Source organism: Myodes glareolus, chromosome 2 (genome assembly GCF_982192425.1).
Source record: "Myodes glareolus chromosome 2, mMyoGla1.1, whole genome shotgun sequence".
Lineage (NCBI taxonomy): Eukaryota > Metazoa > Chordata > Mammalia > Rodentia > Cricetidae > Myodes > Myodes glareolus.
This window is the reverse complement of record NC_142027.1, coordinates 95,448,100-95,472,785: the sequence shown is the minus strand read 5'-3', so window position 1 is coordinate 95,472,785 and position 24,686 is coordinate 95,448,100. Positions and strand designations below refer to the sequence as shown.

At 39.9% G+C, this 24,686-nt stretch overlaps 2 protein-coding genes across 24 annotated transcripts in view; both read left to right on the top strand.

Annotated features, from left to right (window-relative positions):
• The window catches only part of Fgd4 (FYVE, RhoGEF and PH domain containing 4), a 168,207-nt gene extending 162,182 nt beyond the window's left edge, over positions 1 to 6,025 (top strand). For 7 of the 8 annotated variants that reach the window (XM_085684800.2, XM_048452431.3, XM_048452432.3 and 4 more), the window contains one exon: positions 310 to 6,025. In XM_085684800.2, coding sequence (XP_085540926.2) covers positions 310 to 567 — 258 coding nt within the window. In that variant the 3' untranslated portion in view covers positions 568 to 6,025. The remainder of the gene's footprint in view (positions 1 to 309) is intronic. The other variant, XR_015000405.2, reaches the window with a different exon arrangement.
• Positions 6,026 to 13,560: 7,535 nt separating this feature from the next.
• The window catches only part of Dnm1l (dynamin 1L), a 50,862-nt gene continuing 39,736 nt past the window's right edge, over positions 13,561 to 24,686 (top strand). For 9 of the 16 annotated variants that reach the window (XM_085684864.2, XM_085684846.2, XM_085684833.2 and 6 more), the window contains exon 1: positions 13,564 to 13,792. In XM_085684864.2, the coding sequence (XP_085540990.2) occupies positions 13,691 to 13,792 (102 nt within the window). In that variant the 5' untranslated portion in view covers positions 13,564 to 13,690. Of the gene's footprint in view, positions 13,793 to 24,686 lie in introns of all 16 variants that reach the window. The other 7 variants (XM_085684885.2, XM_085684828.2, XM_085684830.2 and 4 more) reach the window with 3 other exon arrangements.

The window sequence follows — 24,686 nt, the reverse complement described above, 5'->3', positions numbered from 1 at the left end:
CTATAGACACTATAACCACATTCATTCTGTTCTGATCAGCATTGGCATGGACCCCATAGACACTATAACCACATTCTTTCTGTTCTGATCAGCATTGGCATGGACCCCATAGACACTATAACCACGTCCATTCCATTCTGTCAGTATTGGCACGGACCCCATAGACACTAAAATCACTCTTTGTCCAAAGAGAGTCCATAGAGTGAGGACCTGGGCAGCAGTATCAGAAGAGAGTTTTGTGTGGCAAGGACCACATGTAACTCTGTAACAATATGATGCACACTCATATGTACAATATCCTTTGCTTAGGACGTCAGAGCGCAGGCCACCATACCACTCCTGGGCTACATTGTGGACGACATGCCAAAGAGTGCAGATCTGCCACACAGTTTCAAACTGACCCAGTCCAAGTCTGTGCACAGCTTTGCTGCGGACAATGAGGAACTGAAGCAGAAATGGCTGAAAGTCATCCTTCTAGCTGTCACAGGGGAGACACCAGACGGCCCAAGTGAGCATCTAGACACCTTGAACAACCTCCCAGGACCCAAGAAAAAGTCAGAATGCTAAACTCCAGCAGCTGCCAGTGTGGAGTCTCAAGTAAGACAGATAGCTCGAGACGCCCCAACTCTCCGTCCTTGTCTCTTAGCACTTTACATTGAAAACTCTGGTTTCATAAAGACATCTTTTGGGGACTTTTTAAATGTGTTTGTATACTCTTAATAAAATCAATGTGCAGGGCCATTCTTCTGTTGAAGTTCTGAAATAATGTGTAAAGTGGAACATATTTGATAAGCTATTCCTTAACTATGTACGTTGGCCTTGAGGGGGTGGGGAACCGATGTCAACTGATTGTGTCACTACCTGGTGATAAATGGGCCTTTCGTTAAGAAACCCTTCAATGTCTTGTTCACATGTAGGACTCGTAACAGTGGAAAGGATATACCTCCGTGCAACCAAAATAGTCTATGATAGAAAGTACAGGGACAGTGTAGAGTATCGTGTGAACTTGTCTGGTTTGTAAGTCTCATGCTACAGAAATCGTTTCTGTTCTTATACAACACAAAAAAATATAGGTTGCTAATGTTCCCGCTTTTTGACTTAAGATAATACTTGTTTTGTAGAATTACTCCTAATAATAAAATATCTAAAATAGAAATCAATTTACTTGTATAGCGTATTGAAAATAAGTATGAACATGTGAGCTTTTCTCTTCAGCTTTAGTTCTGTTTTAGCTCTGGCTCAGTTTTTAAGTGTAAAACCTATATTATCTCTGAACTCAGCGCTGTTCTAAACTTAAGAAGAAAATTTTGGTGATTTATGTTGAACTGATTGGAATCCAAATGTACTGATATTTTTATAGTAAAGTAGCAGTAATTTATGTGGTGTAGGATAGAGTCTGAATTCCAACAGTATTTTTAGAGTACTATTTTTTTTTTGTTCTGTACCTCTTTAAAACAGTGCCTCTCTTAGAAGGTGCTATTAATACTTATTTAAATAAAAGATGGGGGTTTAGTTAATGTTAACTAAACATTATTATCTTATCTACTCCGACTATTCTCAACTTAAGTGCACTTTGGTCACTGAGATAAAAAAAATGTATGGATTATTTTACTTTTTACAATAACATAATCGTCTTAGTAATTTAATGTCATCATGTACAAAACCTTTTACTAAAACTTGAACTATATAAGACATGTAACCATATACAGACCTGGGATATGTGGAAAACATTAGTGTTTTCCTGTCTATAAGAATATCGTGAGTGGAAATGGGGACTACATAGGATGAACACGTAAGACTGCTGTGGGAGCCTTCCTTTTGTCAGTTACAGAGCACAGCTCATACGTGTGCCGGCTCACTTGGGAGAAGACATAGACAGCTAGGAGAGAAAACTCCTGCTGACTCATGCGCTAGAAAAAAGAGCGAAAATCAGTGTTGCAGAGTCAACAGTGCAGGTTTCCAGGAGGTGCGAAGCATTGGAGAAAGTAGGGTTTTTCTCTCTTTTTATCCCACGTGGACTCTCAGATGAACTCTGGCTGTCTGTTACAGTCTGCTTTCCATTAGTCTGTGACTGAAATCGCACACTGAATTGCCTATTTAACTTTTAATAGTTTTCTCGTAATAGAGGTTTTCCCTCAGTTTTTCATACTCTAAACATTAACTCTTTTACTGTACAGATTCCTTGGAATCCACAAGAATGTCTCCACCACACACAGTCTTTTTAAGGGCTACACTTGAGACCACCACACATTTAAACAGCCCAGGCTGCATAAGAAATGTCTCTTGTTTTTTCCTACTCCAAAGGAGCAAGGGAACCAGTTAGGTTCCCTTCATCCATGAAATACCATACCTGATTATTAACATCAAATCATCTACTCAGAGCCACCAATAGGAGAAACAAAAAGCCAGCTTCTTATTCGCTACTAAATGAGGGCCAAATAAAAAGAAATTGTACATTGTTTCTCTTTTCTGGTTGTCAACATTGGTGCTGCCTTTGGATGGGAGAAAAAGAGGCAGGTGTGCAGGGTACCTGTTGGCAAAATGAAACAATAACTAGACCTGTGATTTTACTTTTCATATCTCAAGAAAAGAGAAGCAGTGAAATTGTAGAATGACTATCAAAATAAAGATTACTTTTGTAAATATGAATAGAATAATGAATGGGATATCCCACTTAGAAGATTTATGTCAGATTACTTAAAAAATATATTTGATCGGCAAGAAGACAGTTTGTTTGCCTACTAGAAAATTCTTGTATAGAAGTAATGTGGATAGATACTCAGTGTTGCTTAACTTAGATTATTGATACTCATAAAGAAGACGTTAGCATGCTCTTATTGTTCATTAAATAAGGAATATTAGTTCCAGAAGAGGGGCTGTGGCCATTTCAGTCGCCTCCTTTACTGCTCTGCCCGGACGTACTCTTAGCCAAGCACAGTGAGCAGCTGCCCCATCTCGCTCTCAAGAGAATCGCTAATAATTTCAATAGGAGAAGAAAAGTGATATATTAGTTACGTCTTAAAACCGCAACTCTGGGCCTAAGGAGGCTTCTATGCAAAGATGAGAAACAGAATTCAGTCAGCTCTCCAGAACCCACACGAAGGCCAGGTGAGCATGGCCCAGCGCAGCAAGGGCAGCAGGAAACCCTGGTGCAGGGTCAGGCCAGGCAAGCATGGCCCAGCATGCCAGGGGCAGGGGCAGGAAACCCTGGTGCAGGGTCAGGACAGGCAAGCATGGCCCAGCACGCCAGGGGCAGGGGCAAGAAACCCTGGTGCAGGTTCAGGCCAGAAGAGCAAAAGCAGGGAGTATAAGGACAGCGCATAACCTTGCCCCAGTGAGGTAGAGAGGTGCTAGGGAAGTCACCTGACATGAAACTCAGCTCTCTACACATCTGCACAACTACCTAAGTACATGTGAACACGTGCATGGATAACATGCGTGTATACATATATTTTAAAAATTGATTCAAAAAAGCTGTAATTTGAGAGGTTATTAGGATAATTAACCCTCTTTCTAAGATAGCTGAGGTTTCGTGATAAATTGAGCCTGAAAATATCCATTGCTCTCCTATTCAAATAAATGTTATGCATAGTTCTTAGTTTGTTGTTTCCACTAATTCAGTGCTTTCAAAAGTCATCTTCAAGAAAAGTGCCCTTCTTTCAAACATAAGAAAATATTTATTTGGTAAAAACTGTTAGTCATTCAAGGCATTCCACCCTTTCAACTGAAATGTTGCTTTGTTGAAGGTCTACCATCTGGGAAATGTGAGGTGTGGTGCATACTTTTATCTTGTGTTTTAAATGGAGTCCAATAATGACAAATGCCACTAGCCACTTTTGTAGTAATGCCAAGCAATAAGACTCTCCAGGTATGAGTTTATGCCGAAACCTTAAGGCCCTAAGAGAATCAACTTTCTAGGAGTGATGTGGTAATTGAAATTGTTGAGCACAGGGAAAGGGAGGAACGGAGGGCATTGTTCCATGGTTTCAGATTCTGTCAACTCTGTTTAATTTTTGCAAATAATACAATTAGTGAAGCAGTTAGTTTCTTCTGATCTGTTCTATCAGCTGTGTTGTGTTTTCTGTGAATTGAATTCAACACAAAGGCTGCCATACTATCTTTCTTGGGTGACCTACACCAACTGTTTTTAGTTATAAGAATTAACCTTGTAAATGTTTCCTGTAGAATTTTCTAAACAGTCGTTGTTGCAGTCACAACTGTTTTAAAAAAAAAACTGTCAATTCCATGGTACTTCAGGGTTATTGAAGAGTCACTGATGCCTTCTAGAAACCGTCTCCCAAAAATACTTCTGGAGTTCATGATTCCGTTTTTCTTTCTCCTCCTCCTTGAGATAGAAGTGGTTTCTGTCCTTCAATTATTTTCAGGTATCATTTGTTTATCTCTAAAGTCTTAAGTTACCCAGAGCATTTTGTCTGCACTGTGTGGCTAATCATGAGCTCCCTGCAGTGTGTTCTCACCACAAATGAGCATGAATGAGAACAAATAGATGGCTAGGAAGCACAGGTCTTATTTTGGCAGTTATCTCTGCTGCTATACAGAGTAGAAAGTAACTTTACTTTCCCACATCACATGATGTTCATGTTACTAGATCTAAGATAAGCACATGGTATTTATAATCTAAAATTTGACAAACAGGAATATCTTAGTGTTGTGTTCTTCGAGAGTGTATGAATACAAGAACTGTGGCTAAAGAGTTCTTCTTGTTGGGATTATGTTGATATCTGTAGTGGATCCTGTAGCTTCTTCTTTCTTAGTTTCATTAGAATCAAATTACTTTTTATTTTAATATAACTATCAAACTGTAGCTTCCCTAGATTTAAAAAAGAGAGAGTATTAGACCACTAGATCCTATCTAAAAACCCCATCTGTGACTTTATATGTATATGTATAAATATAAAAATTATTACTCTTCAATTCTCACCAAAGGAACAAACTGTTATGTAAATTTTAATTTAAGTATGTTAACAAAAATTATTCACATGTATTTAATGTTATAATCCATCTTTACTCATGCCCCTCCATCTTGCTAAGTTAAGGATGAGACAGTGTTGCTCTTGTTACATTGTTAAAATAGAGAGGAATGATGTTAGCAATGGAAACAACAAGGAATGAATGGATATGGGCAAACGGACTACTGGTCTCCAGGGAAGAGCAGCATATAATAACACTAAACTGTACAGGGGAAATCAAGTAGAAGATATCCATGGACTTATTTGTTGATGAAATCCTTGGACCCAGGCTATAGCCTTAGCCTCTAAATTATAGATGACACTATCTTATTATTACTTTATTTTTTCTTAACTTTTTAAAAGATAATTTTATTCTATAAATGATTTTCTGCTGGCTTTGATTCTAAATTCAACTTTTTAAGCTAAGGGCATAGCCAAATGCTGTGCCTTTTCTTTATTTCAAGATAAAATAACACATGGCTTCTATAAGACAGTTAATTTGTTGGGGGGGCTTTACTGAAAGTTACATAAAGGTTATCTTTTGTCCTAAAATTCATTTTAGTCAATTGAATAAAATATTAAGTTATATGTTAATATATTTTAATAGGTGAATACTAAATACAAAGTAAAGACAAGTTTGGGAACAAACAGACCGTAGAGCCCATTGTGATGACAGATTGCATTGTATATTATAGTGTTTGAGGACTCAAATATATCATAGATACCATTCATATATAAAACCAAACTGGTATTTCATTTTTTAAGAGATAACTGTTATTTAAAAAGTAAGTATTATCTTGATTTTTCTTTTGAATTGTTGACTGAGTTTGGTAGGGCATATCAGAATATTATAGTTGACTCTAATGTGAAAAAATAAACACCAAATTTTCCAGTGGTATGAATGTAAAATACTTGGACATAGTGTATATATAGTGTAACATCTGTATATTTAATCATAAAGGCAGATAATCGAAAACATTGTAAAATTAAGTTCTTCAATTCTTGTTAAATATGAAATATTTGTATCTTGTAAATAAAGATATCCTTAAATTGGTTCTGGAGCCTTGGCTGTTAATTCTTCTGGGAATGTGTGTGTTTAATGTGCATGATTTTGACTTTCTGATCAGAAAAAAAAAGGTTATTCCAAAAGGATATTGATACTTCCAGTCTCCAGGCATCAACAACCTAAAGAAAATTCTAAGAAACTTTCAAATGTGACATCACGAGTAAAACTTTTCCAGAAATCCCATTTCATAGAAGTTTATCAGCTTTTTTTAGGCTGAAAAGAACCAAGTCACAGTTCAGCAAACACTATTGGCAAAAGCAATTGGCCTCAGCCTAAGAAAGCAATACAGTAAACGCAGTTCTTGGCTCATCAGCATGACTTGTTTGAATTCAGGTTTTTTCTGGGTGGAGTTGTGGAGAGAGCGCCAGTGTGTGATAATTAAGGGCTTCTCAAACTTTGCGCAGGACACAGTGTTACAATGAAGACTGTCTTAGCAGGCCCATGGCAGAGTTTTAGCTGTCCTCCATCAGGCTGCTGCTTCTCAGAAGAATATCGAGAGTAAGCAGCTTGTAGCAGAAAGGGCTTTGTGAGGAAAGGGAGGGCTGGCAGGAAACCCTTGGTTCTGTCTTTTACTGTTGTGACTTCCGACATAAACTCTTTCTTGAAGAATGGTGTGACGCAGATGTCACAAAATGTATTACCTGTCCAAACGAGGCATTGGGTCCTCCTTGCTAATATTAGAGATCATTTAGTTAAGGCAAAGGTTTGCAGACTGTGACAGTATGGTAACCTGGCCACCATTTAAATGGACCAATTGATGCCTTAGATCCACCCTCAAGTCCCTAAGCTCCTGGGTGGGGCTCTAGATAGCAGTGGTTTACAAATTTCTTGGATGGGAAGACATTTCAAGATGCAGCCCGAATAGGGGCTTTCGGAATAGCATTCCAGGAGCACAGGTGGAGACCACAGAAGAGAACGTTGGAATGATTCGGCAGCCCAAGAGTGAACAAAATCTTAGCCGAATGCCTGATGAGAGAATAATATTCAGAATGTTTAAGGAATTAAAAGATGTCCTCCACTCCTCTCGCCCAGTACCTCCCTCTCTCTGCTGTTCCTTGCTCTTTCCAGCGACGAGTTCTGCCTCTCTAGTTGTCACCTTTCGCAAAGATGGCAGAGAGGAGCTCAGGCATCCTCCATTCCCCATAAACTTTCTGGCCATTCAGCGGGGGCGTCCCCGTGGCTACTGCCTTACTCTTCTTATTCCATCCCAGTTTGCACCTTTTTCCATCTGCGGGGGTCATAGGATCTCCCAGCTCAGCCTGCTTCGGGGCTGAGGGTTGGGGACAAAATGGTGAGGGCAACTGCTGCAGGACTTTCTTTGTTCCACTGAGTCTGCACCCAGCCAACGCGCCCTTTTGCCTGAGAGGTCTCTGGACAGCAAGTGGCCCGGATCCTGTACTTCAGGAGATCCGTCCTTCAGGAGGGCATTTGAAGGAAGAGATGGGCAGGCGCCAATACAAGAATTCCTCCAACAATCTGAAAAACAACGTGTCAACACCAGAATCCAGCAACATACAACAGGAAGACTTGAACGCTCTAATTCTGATAGGTCTACCTTTGTATGTTACTTGACCTTTTTCCTGACAGCTCTTAATATTTATCTTTATTATGTATATTTAGCGTTTTATTATATAACTAGGGAACTTTTTTATCCAGTATATTTGGTGTTATAAGCTTCTTGTACCTTCATAGGTATATCTTTCTCTAGGTTGGGAAAGCTTTTGTCTGTGATTTTGTTGAATATATTTTCTGTGTCTTTGAACTGGGGTTATTCTCATTCTTTTCTTCTTATTATTCTTAGGTTTGGTCTTTTCATGGTGTCCCAGATTTCCTGGGTGTTTTGTGCTAAGAATTTGTTGGATATAACATTTTCTTTGACTGATGAATCTACTTCCTCTATCGTATCTTCAATGCCTGGGATTCCCTCTTCCATCTCTTGTATTCTGTTGGTTATGTTTACATTTGTAGTTCCTGTTCGTTTACCTAGATTTTCCATTTCCAGAATTCCCTTTGTTTGTGTTTTCTTTATTGCCTCTATTTCCTTCACCTGTTTGATTGTTTTATTTCTTCTACGTCTTCTCGTTTCTTAGATCTATTTGTTTAGAATATCTTTCTCCTGGCTTTTATCCTAAGGAAGTTTCTATTGTTGGTGTTTGAGTATGTTTCTAGGAGTAGCCAAAAGATGGATATTACTTTCTTATTCATTTGATTAGTCTTTCTCATATTCAGTTATCACTATAATTATTGTGATAATTATAACATTATCATAAATTGTGTAGTAATTCCTGTCATTTTGTAGCATTTTATCAGATCTCTTTGGACTACTTATCATAGTGTTGTTTATTTGCTCCCTGTGACTTCTGAGATATACATACACAAACACACACACACACACACACACACACACATATATATATATACAATACATACACACATATAATATATATGTATATTCCTAAATACAGCCTGCTGAGTCTGTATAATAATTGGGCTTATGTTTTCAGGACTACCATTTGGTATTGGATGACCAAGTGTTGTGCTCTTCCCTGGAGAAGACACTTCTTCCACTCTCAGAGTTCTTTACTTGCCTATAACGCTTTCTGTAGGGTTGATGCCTTTCCATCTTTCCTCCTTCAACTTTGGGTGAATATTGTTGTCCTTGGTCAGCTCATGTTAGGCAGTCATGTTTATGAAACTGCATGAGTGTAGCTTCTGCCATTGCTAGGAGCCCGAGACTGACACAGCACACTTCTCTCTTTCTGCTCTCTCTAGTCTGCTTTGTTCCCTGAGTCTTAGGTGCAGGCGTTGTTTTATGGATATATTAATTGGACTCCACAGCCCTGCGTTTTTATTGGGTGTGGTTTTCAGTAATAATTTCTATTACAAAAAGAAGTTTGCTGATGAGAGGTGAGGACTATACTTATCTGTGGCTATAAGGACAGATATTTAGAGTTAAGTAAAGCAAAGTTAAGTCAGTTAAGTCTGAATGTCATCACCATGGCCTCAGGTGGCAGCACAGGCAACCCAGATTGGCATGGCCCCAGAAGCAGGGCAGCCCTCATACACCAATATGGCCCCAGGTGGAGGCCCAGACCCCAGGAATCCGTATGGGAGTTGTAACAAGAGCCACAGACATCAACACAGACTCAGGGTACAGTAGGGCCATGGACCCAGAAATGGCCCTTGGCATCAGCCTGACCCTGGACAACACCATGGTCCCAGGAGGCAGCACAGACCACACAGACTAGCATGGTTACAGTAGCAGCACAGCTCTCAGACACCAACAAGGCCACAGATGGCAGCCCAGACGCTGGGCTTACGTGTGGCCTTTGACGGTAACACAGGCCATGAGCATTAAAAGAAGCCGTAGATATAAGGCCACAATTGTTTCAGGTTTTATATTTAGGTCTTTGATCCATTTGGAGTTAGTTTATTTTACAAAGTGATAACTATGAGTCTAATTTGTTCTTTTGCATCTGGACATCCTATTTTCCCAGCACCATTTGTTGAAGATGTTTTCTCTTCTTCAGCTTCTATTTTTGTCATTCTTGTCAAATATTTAACAGTTGAAGCTACATGTTTGAGTCTTTGATTTTGTCCTATAAATCCACATGCCTGCTTTTGGGCCAGTACCATATTGATTTTATTAGCTCTTTAGTAGATCTTAAGATCTGGAATTGTCATCCCTCTAGCATTGTTCTTTCCACTCGGGATTGTTTTGACTATCCGCGTTCTTTTATGGTTCCATAGAAATTTTAGTACAGTTTTTTTTCTATTTCTAAGAAGAATATTGTGGGGATTTTGGATGGGAATGTTTCAAATCTGTAAATAGCTTTTGGTACAAGAAATAGTGCTGGACGGGCTGGAGAGATGGCTCAGTGGTTGAGAGCATTGACTCCTCTTCCAGAGGACCTGAGTTCAATTCCTAGCAACCACATTGTGGCTCACAACCATCTGTAATGAGATCTGGTGCCCTCTTCTGGCCTGCAGGCATACACAGAGGCAAAATGTTATATGCATAATAAATAAATAAAATCTTTCAGAAAGAAAGAAAGGAAGGAAGGAAGGAAGGAAGGAAGGAAGGAAGGAAGAAAGAAAAGAATAGTGCTGGTCAAACCAGATAGCTGAATGGAGAAGAATGCAACTAGATCCATATCTCTCATGCTGCATAAAATTCAATTCCAAATAGGTCAAGGATATTGCTTAGCTTTAAGAACACTTGTTGCTATTGTAGGAGATCTATGTTTGGTTCCCAGCACCCATATGATGCTTCACAACTGTATATGATTCCCATTCTATGGGACCCAAAACCCTTTTCTGACCTTGGAGGTATCATTCATTTTTTTAAAAAAATATTTATTTATTTATTTATTTGCTTATTATGTGTATAGTATTCTTTCTTCAGTCCAGAAGAGGGCACCAGGCCTCATTACAGATGGTTGTGAGTCACCATGTGGTTGCTGGGAATTGAACTTAGGACCTCTGGAAGATCAGGCAATGCTCTTAACCTCTGAGCCATCTCTCCAGCCCTTGAGATATCATTCATGAGTGTGTTGCACATACATAATTCAAGTAAGACATACACATAAAATAAAAAAGTATTTTCTAAAAAGACTCTGATCTAATGTTAAAAAATGGACCTCATTTACTAAAGAACAGGCAGAAGAATGGAAGGGAAAGAAAGGAGAGAAGGAAGGGAAGAAATCAAAAAACAAGTAGCCTCAGATGCTTGTAGAAGGCCGCAACCACACTCTCCACCATAGATGGCGCTGCACCGCCAGGTGAGCTAGAAAGCTCACACGTGTTTGTATTTTTCCACTACTCCCGAGGCATTCACCTGGGATTATGGACAATTGACCAATCCAAGAGTGACACGTCCGAAGCAGGGTCTGTTTCCTTTATAAGGGATGGGTTCCATCTTATCTGGGTCTCCGCCATGTGGCTTATGCTCTAGCTCCCAAGAGGATTAAAGCCTTTCTGCAGAAGAATCCTGTGTCCTGCGTGGTTCTTGCAGGCGAGGCCGAGCGCGGGGCAGATGCTGACAAGAATTTGGGAAAAGGGACTGCTGGTGGGAGTGTGCACCAGTGTAGCCACTATGAAATCATTCAATGTGGGGGTTCTCCAAACAGATAGAAACAAATATAATCCAGTTGTACCAATCTTGGGCATGGGTCAAATGACTCTAACTACGAGACACCTGTTAATCCACAATCTTTTTTGCTTTATATACAGGAAATGGAAACATCTTAGATGTCCATCAATCAATAAACGGAAAATGAAACATTTACACAATGGAATATTATTGAGTAGGGAATAGGAGGGTAGGATAGAGGAGGGATTTTGGGAAATAAAGGCTAGTTGAAAAAAAAAGCCATATGGAAACCTAGTACTGTATAATCCTTCTAATATATTTATATTATATAATATAGATAGATGGATGGATACATAGATACATATATACATAGATAGATACACAGATAGGCCAGGCAGTGGCGGTACATGTCTTTAATCCCAGAACTAAAGAGGTAGAGGAAGGTGATCTTTGTGAGTTCAAAGCTAACCTGATCTACAGAGCAAGTTCCAGGGCAGCCAGGGCTATAAGCAGAGAAACCCTGCCTCAAAAATAAAACATGATATACACATATAAAGGTATAAATGTAGTTACCCTGTAAGTGGTGGACAGTACCCCAACTAGACACTGTATGCTATCACATAAAATTCCAATACCAGAAATGGGTTACCTTTTTTTGATCTGTTGGATAGTGGAGTCCTAGAGGCCCCAAACATTATAGACTATTGTCAATGCTTACCTTCCAGAACATGATCATAAGACCCTTTTTACTAAAGACACCATATACTTGAGACATAGAACATTTGGAAGCTTGGTCCCTATTGGCCAGTGTTTATAGTGCTGGGAGATGCTATTCTTGCCATTAAAGGAGAAGAGTAATCATTACTCTCACCCAGCTGTGAATCTTGTAAGCTATAATAATAACCTGCTTGGCAAAAGGTACTCTCTGGTGCTAAAGTGGCACAAACGTCACGGAAATAGCCAACCACTCTTTGATTAGATTTAAGGGCCACTCCAGGAGATAGAATCCATACCTGATACTGTCAATTGGGCCAATAACTTGTGGCTAGATCTGCCTTGGGACCTTTGAGGAAAACCTATTATCATGGTCCTCCTAATGATATGATTTGCTATAGTCATAGGTTGGTCAGCCTTCATCAATGTCCTTCTTGCAGTGGATGACAATTAACACAAACTCAGTTTGTCAACATGCAGAGAATAGGAGTGTCCAGCTCTAAATGGGACATCTATATGACAATCATCCCTGCAAGAAGGCTCAAAGATCTGTGTGGAAGAGGGGCAGAGAGATCGCATGAGCCAGAGGTAGTGGATGGCTTCAGGAAAACAGTGTTTTCCAGACACAGCTCATCTGATGAGCACATGAACTAACAGAGATTGTGACAGTCTGTACAAAACCTGTACAGGCTTAAGCACGGAGAAAGGAAGATAGCACCAAGTCTCACCCCTAGCTGAGGAGCATTTGATTGCTGTGGGGAGAGGAAGAGTTAGGTGATTTCAATGATGTGAAGCCTAATATATTGATGACAGTTCGGGGCAGGGATATTGATTGGTATTAGTATTAGACTGAGGATTAGTTGGCTAACACTTTTTAAGTTGCATACCTATTTAAAAATATTTTTTTTTATTTGCTTCCTAACCTCCATTATTTGCTTCCTAACCTCTCCAGCCCTACTCTTAGCTCAAACTAAAGCAGCCTGCTTGCAGGAGCAGAACCCCTCCTCCCACCTCACCTCTGCTGTCTGGGGATTCTACTTCTTGGTGAGGACCCAGACCTTTTATTATTCCTCTTTCTCCAGACTTATTCTTCACCCTGTACAGCTTACCTCCAGGAGCCCCTCCTCCCACCCCACTTCCATTTCCTGGGGCACCTTAGGGTACAGACCCATCTTAGCTCTTTCCCACCAACCCTCTCAGCCTCTTAGTTTAGCCCCTTATCCATTCCTTTGTGTCGGAAACACGTTCTATAGGGCCCCCCAGTGGCCACACTAGGACTAAGGTAAGTGATTTTACTCTCCTAAAATGTCCTTGATTGTTCCTCATGAAGTGTTCTCATAAGGAAATGACATTGGTTAATCAGTAGATTCCCATATTTTCTTCTTTTAGAAACAGGATTTCACTATGTAGTGCAGACTTAGTGATCCGCTTGCCTAAGTAGCCCAAGGCCGGTTTACAGATGTGTGCCCCGACTCCCGGTGGCATACTCATACCTATCACTTTAACAACTATTATTCGCCTATCTGTTCCCTAGCGTTTTGACTAGCGTAGACGCAAATTCGTAGTCGCAGCCTCCTTCTCCCCGCTCCGGAAGGTCGAAACCTGAAAGCTTCTGGACTAGGCCTCCGTGTTTCACTCAGCCCGAACTACATCTCCCGGCAGACTTTGCGCCCCATCTCCGGTGTGACGCATGGCCTGCCGGGAGCGGGCTGGGAGGCGGCGGCCCGGTCCAATGGGTGCGGGCTCCCGAGGAGAGGGCGGAGGAGAAGAGGAAGCAAGTGGGGCCGTGGCCCGCGTCCTCATTCATTGCAGTGGCGTGCTGGGTCGGGGTCCTGTGTTTTCCGAGCCATGGAGGCACTAATCCCGGTCATCAATAAACTGCAGGACGTCTTCAACACGGTGGGCGCTGACATCATTCAGCTGCCTCAGATCGTCGTGGTGGGAACGCAGGTGAGGTGAGGCCGCGACGGCCTGGCGGGGCCGAGGGCCTGCGGGTGTCAGCGGGAAGGAGGCCGCCCGGCCGCCCGGTGCTCCCCTCGTGTCTCGGGCGCTCATCGGGCCGAGTGGCCCTGCGGCCGGGCGCGGCTTGGCCCAAGGGCACTCGGGGGACGCGGGCGGGCGGGCGGGCGTGTGAGCGTCGGTCGCTTCCTTCCGGCGGCTGAGGACGCGGTCGGCTCTGGGCTCGCAGTGGGGCCGAGGGGCAGCTAGCTAGTCGGCGGCCCCTTAGCGGTACAGCGTCGCAAGATTAAAGACGATCCCGTGTGGAGTTGGAGTTCTGGGTTTAGGCAGGAGCACCAAGTTTGTTTTGTACCACTCCATGACTTCGGTGTTTATAGTTTTGTGGCTGTGACCCAAATTTGGCGTAAGATTCTCTGGCCTTTTCACGTGGGGTACTGTAGATGAGCTAATTTTTTGTTTTTTACAAAGTGAAAAGAGTGTTGAAGAAATAAATATCTAGAGTAACGGAGATATGTGAGATATTCTCTGTCTCTACCCCCCCCTTTTTTTTAACCGCTTGCTTTGGGCTGAAAAGGAATAACAGAACTTTGCGGGTGGAGGAGTAGAGACAGGACCTACTCTGTGTTTCAAGGTGGCTAAGAATTCACCATGTAGCCTGAATTGGCTGAAACTCGCAGTCCAGTTGCCGTAGCTTCCTTGACGGACAAGCCACCACTCCCAGCTTTATGTTTTTATTTTTTCAATTTTGTGTGTGTGAACGCTTCGCCTGGTTGGAACTGGAGTTACAGACGGTTACCAAGCTGCCTTGTGGGTTCTGGGAATTGAACCCGGGTCTTCTGGAAGAGCAGCCTTTGCTTTTAACCTGAGATCATCTCTCCAACCTCTTAATAATACAGATTTTTAAGTGCTTCCGTTTGTTAATAGTGTTCTCTTCTGAGGTGATGATTTCTCCATATTCCGGGGGTTGCTTTGCTAGGGAAAGTGCATAAATATTACGAGAAGAAATAGATCAAAGAATATCCGTATACTTCAACCACTCCTGCAGCTTATTGTTATTTATTTGGACTTTAAATGGTTAAAGCAGTAGGAATAATTTTTGGACCATTTGCTTGGTCTCTTAACAGGGTTAGTATAGATTCTATTCTGTCAGTCGTGTCCGCGTATTCCAGCTTTAACATTTGAGGATACCAGTTCAGCCTTTGAGTATACCACAACAGTATTTTTGTTTTTAGCATTTTGTTTACTGAGACCATTCAGTAGGTCTCTAAAGATTTTCAATGATACGGTATTGCTCATTGTAATGAGATACTTATTTTACATGCCGGCATCAGTTTCCCCTCCCTCTATTTATTTCTAAGTTGTTTTTTTTTTTTTATGTTACGTGTATGGTTTGTCTGTATATGTGTTATCATCTCATGCTCGCTCTTTGGAAGCCAGAAGGAGGCAGCGGATCCCCTGGAACTGGCCTTGCAAATGGCTGTGAGCTGCCATATGCATGCTGGGAACTGAACTTGGGTCCTCTGCAAGAGCAACAAGTTCTCTTAACCACTGAGGCATCTCTAAAGCCCTGAGAGAGTGGGACTTTTATTTTTTTTTAAACAATAGTTTTTGTAAATAAAATTAGAAAACATGACATAGTTTTTTTCATGCTAATTGAGAATTGTTACGTATCTTCAGAGCAGAAACTTCACGTGGACTTTAAAGAGATTTTCTAACTCACTTTCACTATGCGTCAGTAAAAGAATCAGGGAAATGGTGAATCAGTTTAAAGAATTTAAAATCAAGATGGCTTTTCTTCAGTAGATAGGCCGGAAGGCCTTGGGAATCATCCCAGTGGTGATACTTACATGCCGTTTCTCTGTGTTAATATTAGAATTTTTCAAAGGATCAATTTTTGACTTGACAGGTTTTTTTTTCACCCTCTGTCCAGTTCCTTAGTATTTAAATTTTTGCTCTTTTTTTACTCAGGTACAAAAGAAGTAGAGTTTAGAAACCTTAGTTTCCCCCATGTTTAGCACTAAATCATCTTTCTCATTTCTATTCTGATGATGTAGAACAATAAAGCACATAGTTCATATTCTTATTTAATGGAGTAGTACAGTGAGTAAGTTCCAGACATGCACATACATAGCAAGACTCTACTTTATTTTCTATTTTTGCAAAGACAGGAAGAATCTCTGTCTTTCCTATTAAATTCCTGCCGGTTCCTTTCTGTTGAGTGATTCTCAAATAAGTGTATGAAAAACCATTTTGAAAACAAATTTTCTGGATCCTATTCCTAGATGTTTTGATTTTATAAATCTGAAGTGAGCAAGGTGACATAAGATTCTGATAAGATCTGGTTTGTATATTCTAAACTGAAAAGTTATTAGTGAATTTTTGAATTTTAAAACACATAGTATTGGAAAAAGAATAATTTGGGGTTTCCTGAGTTTACGAGCACAGTGCCATTCAATGATACTGATTTGGGTGGTTTTATTTTCTTTCTTTTCTTGTTTGTTTTGAAATTGGATCTTACTATATATCTCTGGGTGGCCTAGAACTCACCATGTAGACCAGGCTGGCCTTCCACTCAGAGATCTGCCTGCCTCTGCCTCCTAAGTATTGGGATAGAAGGCCTGTACCACCACAGGTAGCACCTGGGTAGCATTCTTGGCAGCCTTTGTCAACTTATAAGCACACTGGATCTTGACTGCTTATGTTGTGCACATAATTTTAACTCCTGACTCCCTGGGGTCGGGAGTTAAAGGAGTTGGGGAGAGAGAATTGTGTTTAGAGGTACCAGTTTATTTATTAGCTAATACTTTCTGATTTCTGAGATAGTCTGCATGAAAAGAAAAGCAAATGGGGAGAGAAAAGATTGATACTTTTTAGACCATGTTGTACTTTGCAGGCAGAAGAAGGTAAGATTTAAAACAAGTTCTGTGTCTCAATTTGGAACATTTAATCACTATTTTTTAAGTTGAGAATCAGGAAGAGCAGCCCTGTAGGTGTGTAATCCAAACCTCCACCGTTTCATGCTGAGATTCCAGTGCAGATGGCATCAGCCTGAGGCTGTGGCTTAGTGTAGCTTGTGGTACGTTTTCCTTTGCCTTTTATTTCAGTCATTTCAGCACTCCTTCAATTATTAGGACAAATCTAAAAGGATTTTCTCAATCAGTTTGTAAACTGACTTTAAAAAGTTTAACATTTAGCGAGGCATTGGTGACATATACCGTTAATCCTAGCACTTGGGGAGAGGCAGGTAGATCTCTGTGAGTTCAAAGCCAGCCTGGTCTACAGAATGAGTTCCAGGTCAGCCAGGGCTGTTACACAGAGAAACCTTGTCTCAGAAAAAAAAGAAAAAGAAAGTTTGACCTTTAGAAAACTGAAATTTTTATACACTATAAAGTCAGTGAAGCACACATTTAGTGACTTTAGAGTAGACACGGACGGAGTTGTGAAGTTAACGCTAGTTTTATTCCTAACTTTACTGTGCTGGCTAGTTTCTTGACATAAGCTGAAGTCATTCAGGAAGAGTGAACCACAACTGAGAAAATACTGCTATCAGATTGGACCAGAAGTGAGTCCTTGGGGCATTTCTTGATTAAATAAGAACGTGGGAAGTCCCAGTCCATTGTAGGTAGTACTGCTCCTGGGCAGGTGGTCCTGTGTTCTATAAAAAAGCAAGCTGAGTGAGCTGTGCTGAGCAAACCAGTAAGCAGTTTCCTTCCATGGTTTCTGCTTCAGTTCCTGCCTCTAGGATCCTGCTTTGAGTTCCTGCTCTGACTTATCTTCATGATGGACTATAGCCTATAGCATGCAATAAGCCCTTTACTCCTCAAGTTGCTGTTGGTCATTGTCTTTTATCACAGCACAATAAAGTAAACTAGAACCTTTTTATTGTCCCATAAAGAAACCTTTACCCATTAAGGATCCACTCTTTCATCTTACCTTCCCCCTAAATCCTGATAAGCATTAATCTACCTTTTGTCTATGTTTGCCTGGTGTAGACATTTCATATAAATAGAGTTCCATGATACGGTCTTTTGTGTTTAGTTTCACTATCCGAGAATGCCTGTCGTGGTATGTTATTAGTGTAAGTTGAATATCTTTACTGCGAAACGGTCTCAAGTGCTCCAGTATCCAACAATTTTAGTGCTGACATGATGCCACAAGTATAAAATTCCATGTTTTGTCTTGTGACAAATAGATGTGGCTAAAGTATAGACACAAGTTAAAAGAGTGGTTAAGAGTGCTGTTTTTGTACAACAGGTGTCTCACAGCTGCCTATAACTCCAGCTCTAGAGGACCCAGCACCTTCTTTTCTGGCTTCAGCGACTACCTGCACACATGGCATCACTCATACACATATACAATATACATATAAATAAACATAGATCTTTAAGAAAACTACAGGCACATTAATGTATTGATTTGTATCTCATTTCGTAAGATACCTCATATACACATGCAATATTCTACAATTCTAAGACTCCCAAATCTGAAGTGCTTTATTTTTGACCCAAGCATTTCAGATAAAAGAATTCAACCTGTTTTCTCTCTCTCTGTCTATCTTCCCCCCTTTTGGTTGAATAATACTCTTCTATAGATTTGCTGTAGCTTATTTATCCACAGCATGCCTTTTAGTAGTATACATTTTGTAGTATGTATTAGTGTAGATAGAATATCCTTGAAAGACACTGGTTGTTACTATTTTTTTTGCTAGTATAAATAATTTGCTGTAAATATTTATTTGCCAATATTTTTGTGGACAGTGTGAGCCACCATGTGGTTGCTGGGAATTGAACTCAGGACCTTTGGAACAGAAGTCAATGCTCTTAACCTCTGAGCTGTTTCTCCAGCCCAAGTTAGCACATTCTTAATGTAAATATGCCACCTGTCTCCAAAACACTGGATTGTAAAATAAAACTCTAGTCCTTGAGTAGTCGCTTCCCATTTCTCTTTATGTTGTTCTACTTTATTCTGTTTATGTTATTCTACTTTATTCTGTTTATGTTGTTCTACTTTATTCTGTTTATGTTCTATTTTATTCTGTTTATGTTCTACTTTATTCTCTAGATTTACTTATTCTGAATAGTGTATGGTAATAGAATACAGTATGTGATAATTTATGTCTGGCTTCTTTCACTTAGTATAGTTTTTTTTTTTCATGTTGTAGTATGTACCAGTATTTCATTTCTTCTAAAGGTTAAATAATATTTCAGTGTATGGATAAATGACCTTTTGTTTATTCATCCCTTGATGGGCACTTGGGTTGTTTCTGCTGCTCTAAATAGTGTTGCTCTGACCATATATGTACAGGTCAGTTCTCAGTTCTTCGTGAAGAGCTAGGATTGAGACTATAGGCCATAAAACTTCTAAGGTGACTGCACCACTTAAAAATTGTCATTAGCCGGCCGGTGGTGGCACACACTTTTTTAATCCTAGCACTCAGGAGGCAGAGGCAGGCGAATCTCTGTGAGTTTGAGGCCAGCCTGGTCTACAAGAGCTAGTTCCAGGCCAAGCTCCAAAGCTACAGAGAAATCCTGTCTTGAAAAAAAATAAAATAAAAATTGTCACTAACAGTATAGGAGGACCCAATAGTATTTATCTGTCTTTGAACCATCCTAATAATGTGTGCACACTGTCATTGTAGGTTTGCTTTGTCTTTCCTTAGTGCCTAATAATCCCAAACTTGTTGATGTGCTTATTGGAGTTGTCCTTTTATTGTTGAATTGCTAGAGTTCTTCATAAATTGGATACTAAGGCCTTACCAATATGTTTGTAAATACTTTCTTCTCCTCAGGAGATTGCCATTTCACACTGACTAATGTTCTTCAATGCATAGAAGTTTGTGATCTTGATAAAATTGATCTTTTTCTTTGTTGGTTAGACTTCTAAGCTAAATTCCAAGACATAGAGGTTTATTGTGTTTTCTTCTAATGTTTTTAGCTTGCCTATTTAGCTTACATAGGTTTTTAACCTATTTTCAGAAAATTTTTGTCTGTGATGGGGGGCCCAGCTTTATCTTTTATATATGCCTATTTACTTGACTAAGCACCATTTGTTTAGGAGTTAATCTTCTGTTCATTACATAGTATCGGCATCTTTCCAAATCATTTAACCATAGATATATGGGTTTATTTCATATGTATACTCTTAGGTCCTTGCTACACTTCTTTGATTACTTTGCTCTTATGCTACATTGTTTGGTTATTTGGGGCCCATTAACAATTCATGTGAATTTTAGTATTAGCTTTCCATTTCTATAACTAAGATTGTTTGGATTTTGACAGGAAGAAATCTCTTTGAGTCAAATCTAATTCCGTAGCTCAGTCTGACTTTGAATTATCAATCCTGAATCAACTGCATGAGTGCTGGAATGATAGGTAGCACCACTCTGATTTTCTTTCAGCACCTTGAACTAGCCCATTGCTTAACTTTTGATGGGCAGTCTACTATATCCATTACTAATCCTACTGAGGATTACTTGCACTGGTGCGTGAGTCATGTCTCTGATTTGTTGTTGTTGCTCTTGGTCTGCTTTTCTACAGTTGGATTCTACTCTGTCACAATGGCTTGTTTCTGTCTCTTGTGTGGAGTTAATTAGACTGCTTGTTTATAGACTCAGTGTTGTATTATTCTTTTCTGGAAAAGTGGGGTGGGGCTCTGTTCTTAGGACCTTGAGGCTTGAATCTAGGGCTTTGTATGTGCCAAATGCACAGTGTAAATGTGAGTTATGCCTCTAGCTCTGTGGAGTGGGAGTTTTTGTAGATATAAATTTTGTCTTATCAAATATCTGAATCTCTTATGATCCAGAATCTTATAGTCAATAAAAATTCTTTACTAATGGCTGCTAGTATAACATTTTAGAAAGCCTGGACTATGGGAGTTGACATGTTAATATTTTGAGCTATGTGTGCATTAGTTATTCAATGTAAAAAGAGTATGTTAATGTTAGGAGTTTTGTTTTGTCCTTGGAGTGTTGTAGCTCAAAGGAAAAAAGCATGTTAGTTTAACTGATAAATTGAATATTTCTAAGAATTCTATGAGAAATATTTAAGCAAATAGATATTAAGGAAAGTATTTCTATAAATTTATTCTAAATAAAATGAAAAATTAAAGAAATGGATTGTTACCCAGTTACATTAATAGCAGGGGTTTAAGAGTATTGTATGTAATGAAAAATATAAACTTATGGATTAAAAAGTTGAATGAGTGGGCATGGTAGCACACATCTTTGATCCCAGCACTTAGGAGGCAGTGGCAGGAGGATGGATCTCTTGAGTTCAGGACCAGCCAGGAGTACATAGTGAGACCCTGTCTCAATTAAAAAGTGACGGACTCAACCTTGGTTAATATGTTGTGGATGAACTAATGTTAGTTATTAGTGAAAAGGGATGAAACTGGTACAAACATTTTCAGTGAAAGAGCTTATCTCAGATTGAGTTGAAAGTACAGTAAGTTTCACTACCATATAATTCTTAAGGAGCTACAGAATGACCATGACATCTGGTCATTTTGTAGGTTGGCTTTGGAGGTGGAGATGAAAGAGTTGCAGTAAGACCTATTGTAAGAGCATGTGAGCTGTAACATTGTCCTTTTAGGGCTTTTGTATGATAGCTGTCCTCCAGACTTTCTGGAAAAGGCGTGAGCATAGTTATAAGCCCACCAGCAGAAAACAACCTCTTATGTGGCCAGTTGTTGAAGAAGCTAATTTTACATACATTTTCAAATCTAAAGAAGAAAAGAAGGAGGGGGCTGGAGAGATGGCTCAGTGGTTAAGAGCATTGCCTGCTCTTCCAAAGGTCTTGAGTTCAATTCCCAGCAACCATATGGTGGCTCACAACCATCTGTAATGAGATCTGGTGCCCTCTCTGGTCTGCAGGCACACATGTAGGCAGATATTGAATGTATAATAAATGAATAAATTTAAAAAGAAAAAAGAAAAAAAAAAGGACCAGAAACTCATAGACATGCGTTGTTTGGTCTGTATTTTTTGACACATACATTAACAAGAAATAAGTTAATTGTGTTTCAGACTTGGCAGATAGTTAACTGGACTCTTTAAAAAGAAACAAACAAACAAAAAAACCCTATGAATGTAAAATAATGTCCGCCTTAGTGGGCCTAGAGTGCTTAGCTATTGTTCCCTTTGTTACTAGTTGCCTTCAATGTGCTTTCATAGCCATATTTGTGTTTTCTTTTTTATAGTGTAATTAGGGCAGTGAATATTTTATGTCTGCATCTGTATAAAAAAGCTGAAAAGACGAACACTTTGGTTTATCATTCAGTTGTATGTTTTGTTACCTAAGTATACTCATAATTTTTATTTTCCTTTGGGGGAATTGGGAGTGGTACTCTCACTTTGGAGACCTAATAGCAGTCTTATAAAGGTACTCAACTTAAATGATGTTAGTCACATGAAATGGTAATTGTTATGTGTTATGTTCAGTAAATATTGTTAAACTACTGATTAAAGTGGCTAGACATTTTGAGGGAAATGAAGACATTTTGGGGAAATTTATAAAACCTAGAAATGTGTGCATTCTAGGTGAGTACCTCTGCGATACACTGTTTCTCTCTCTCTCTCTTTTTTTTTTTTGTTTTTGTTTTTGTTTTGTTTTGAGATAAGGTTCTTTGTGTTACCCAGACTGTTGGCTGTCCTGGAACTCACTTTGTAGACCAGGCTGGCCTGGAATTCACAGTGCTCCACCTGCCTCTACCTCCCAAGTGCTCGAATTAAAGGCATGCACCACCACCACCCAGCTTTGAGATACATTTACTTTTATTTTTTGAAGTTAAAATGTAATTATATCATTTTCTCATTTTCCTTTATTCACACCAACGTCTCCCATGTCTCCCATCTTTTAAATACATGCCCTCTTTTTTAATTGTTATTGTTACACACACACACACACACACACACAGACACACACAAATGTAAAGGTAGTATGCTTAGTCTATCTAGTGTTGCTCTTATGTGTATAATTTCAGAGGTATGATATTGGATAACTGTCCCACGCTACCGTCTCGCCAGCAAGAACCACGCGGTACACATAGGATCCTTCTGCAGAAAAGCTTTATGTCTCTTGGGAGCTAGAGCATAAGCCACATGGCGGAGACCCAGATAAGATGGAACCCATCCCTTATATAGGAAACAGACCCTGCTTTGGACGTGTCACTCTTTGATTGGTCAACTGCTCCCAGTCCCAGGTGATACCTTGGGAGTAGTGGAAAAATACCAACACGTGTGAGCTTTCTAGCTCACCTGGCGGTGCAGCGCCATCTATGGTGGAGAGTGTGGTTGCAGCCTTCTACAGATAACCAGTTAAAGGGCTCAGTCCTGAGGAGGACTTCCCTACTCTCAGCAATCCTTGGTTGCTGTAGAAATTCTTTATCTAGGAATGGGCCCTGTGAGGTTTCCCCCTTCCATAACAGCATGTCTATTGATGTTGTACTTCTTCAGGTCTTGTATAGGCATTCATATTGTGGAGCTATCATGGGTTTAGCTTTCCTATCATTTCTTGGGGACAGAATCTTATAGCAGATGTTCTGGTCATTTGGCATTTAGTCTTTCTGCCCCCCCTCTTCTGTGATGCTCCCTGAGGCTTAGGTTTAGAAGTTGTGTTGTAGATGTATCCTTTGGGGGTGGGCACCCCATTGTCAGTTGTTTTGCATTTTATGGTTTTCTGTAATGGTCTTGGTATGTTGCAAAGAAAAATTTCTTTAATGAGAGATGATATTTGCACTTATCTCTGGGCGCAAGGATAAATACTTTAGAGTGAAGTTAGGAATTACCTAGTTTAGTAAAGTGATGGTAATAGGTTCCCCTATAAGATCCATGATCTCGGTAGCCCCAAGTAATTGGGTAGGTCTTCAATACCAGCCATGATTTCCTTGTTGAGTGGTTTTTCAGTATAGTTAGCTTTTGGTAACTGCCAAGGATTTCCCTTAGGAAAATCTTGCCGCTGGGCATTGTGATTCATAGCATCATAGCTGGATAGGACTATTGGATGCTTCCCTCCCTTGGAAACTTGTGTAGGACCTTCCTGTACTTTGCAGGTTAGTCCTCTGGTAGGCAACCAAGGTCAACAAAAATAGTTTATGTTGTTTTAGAAGCCTCTTGAATTGCCCTGACCAGCAACTCAAAAGGAGGTTTCTCATGGCTCGTACTGGGCTGATTATTTGGTAGTCTATGGTTCTTGGAGTGGCATTGTCAACCCATGTAGCATAATTTTATATCTATATGTACACTTATGTGTATTTTATGTTAAAAAATATGATTTTCAAGGCTTTTCCAAACATCCTTAGTGTTGTTTGTCACACTTCCTTCTTCTGTATTGACCTCCTACCTCCCTCTCCAATTAACACCTTCTACATATCACTTGTACCCTGCTATTCCCTCTGTTAAACTGCCCCCCCCCCCGCACCTTGTTACCTTTTTACTTTCCTGGTTTCTGTGGTTACTCCAGATTACAGACTGACAAAGAGTTGAAACTTGGAACCATAAATGAGAGAGAACATGATATGTTTCTTTTGGGGTTATGGTTTACCTCAAGCAATACAGTAATTTCTAGATCTATCCATTTACCTTCAAAGAGTAAATCAGAGTGACTAAGAAATTTGTCAAAAAATGTTCATCAACTTTAAGATTAGGGAAATGCAAATTAAATTAATTTTGAGGTTCCATCTGACCCCAATGAGAATACCTGAGATCAATAAGGCAACAAAGATTGGAGAACCCTCATTCACTGTTGGTGGGATTGCAGACTGGTGGAAATCAGTTTGGAAAACTTACAGAGAGCTAAAAGCAAGTCTTCTGTGTGTCCCACCCAGCTCTAACATTCCTTGGCATGTCTCCAAAGGACTCACCATCCTACACACAGATACCTGCTCAGCA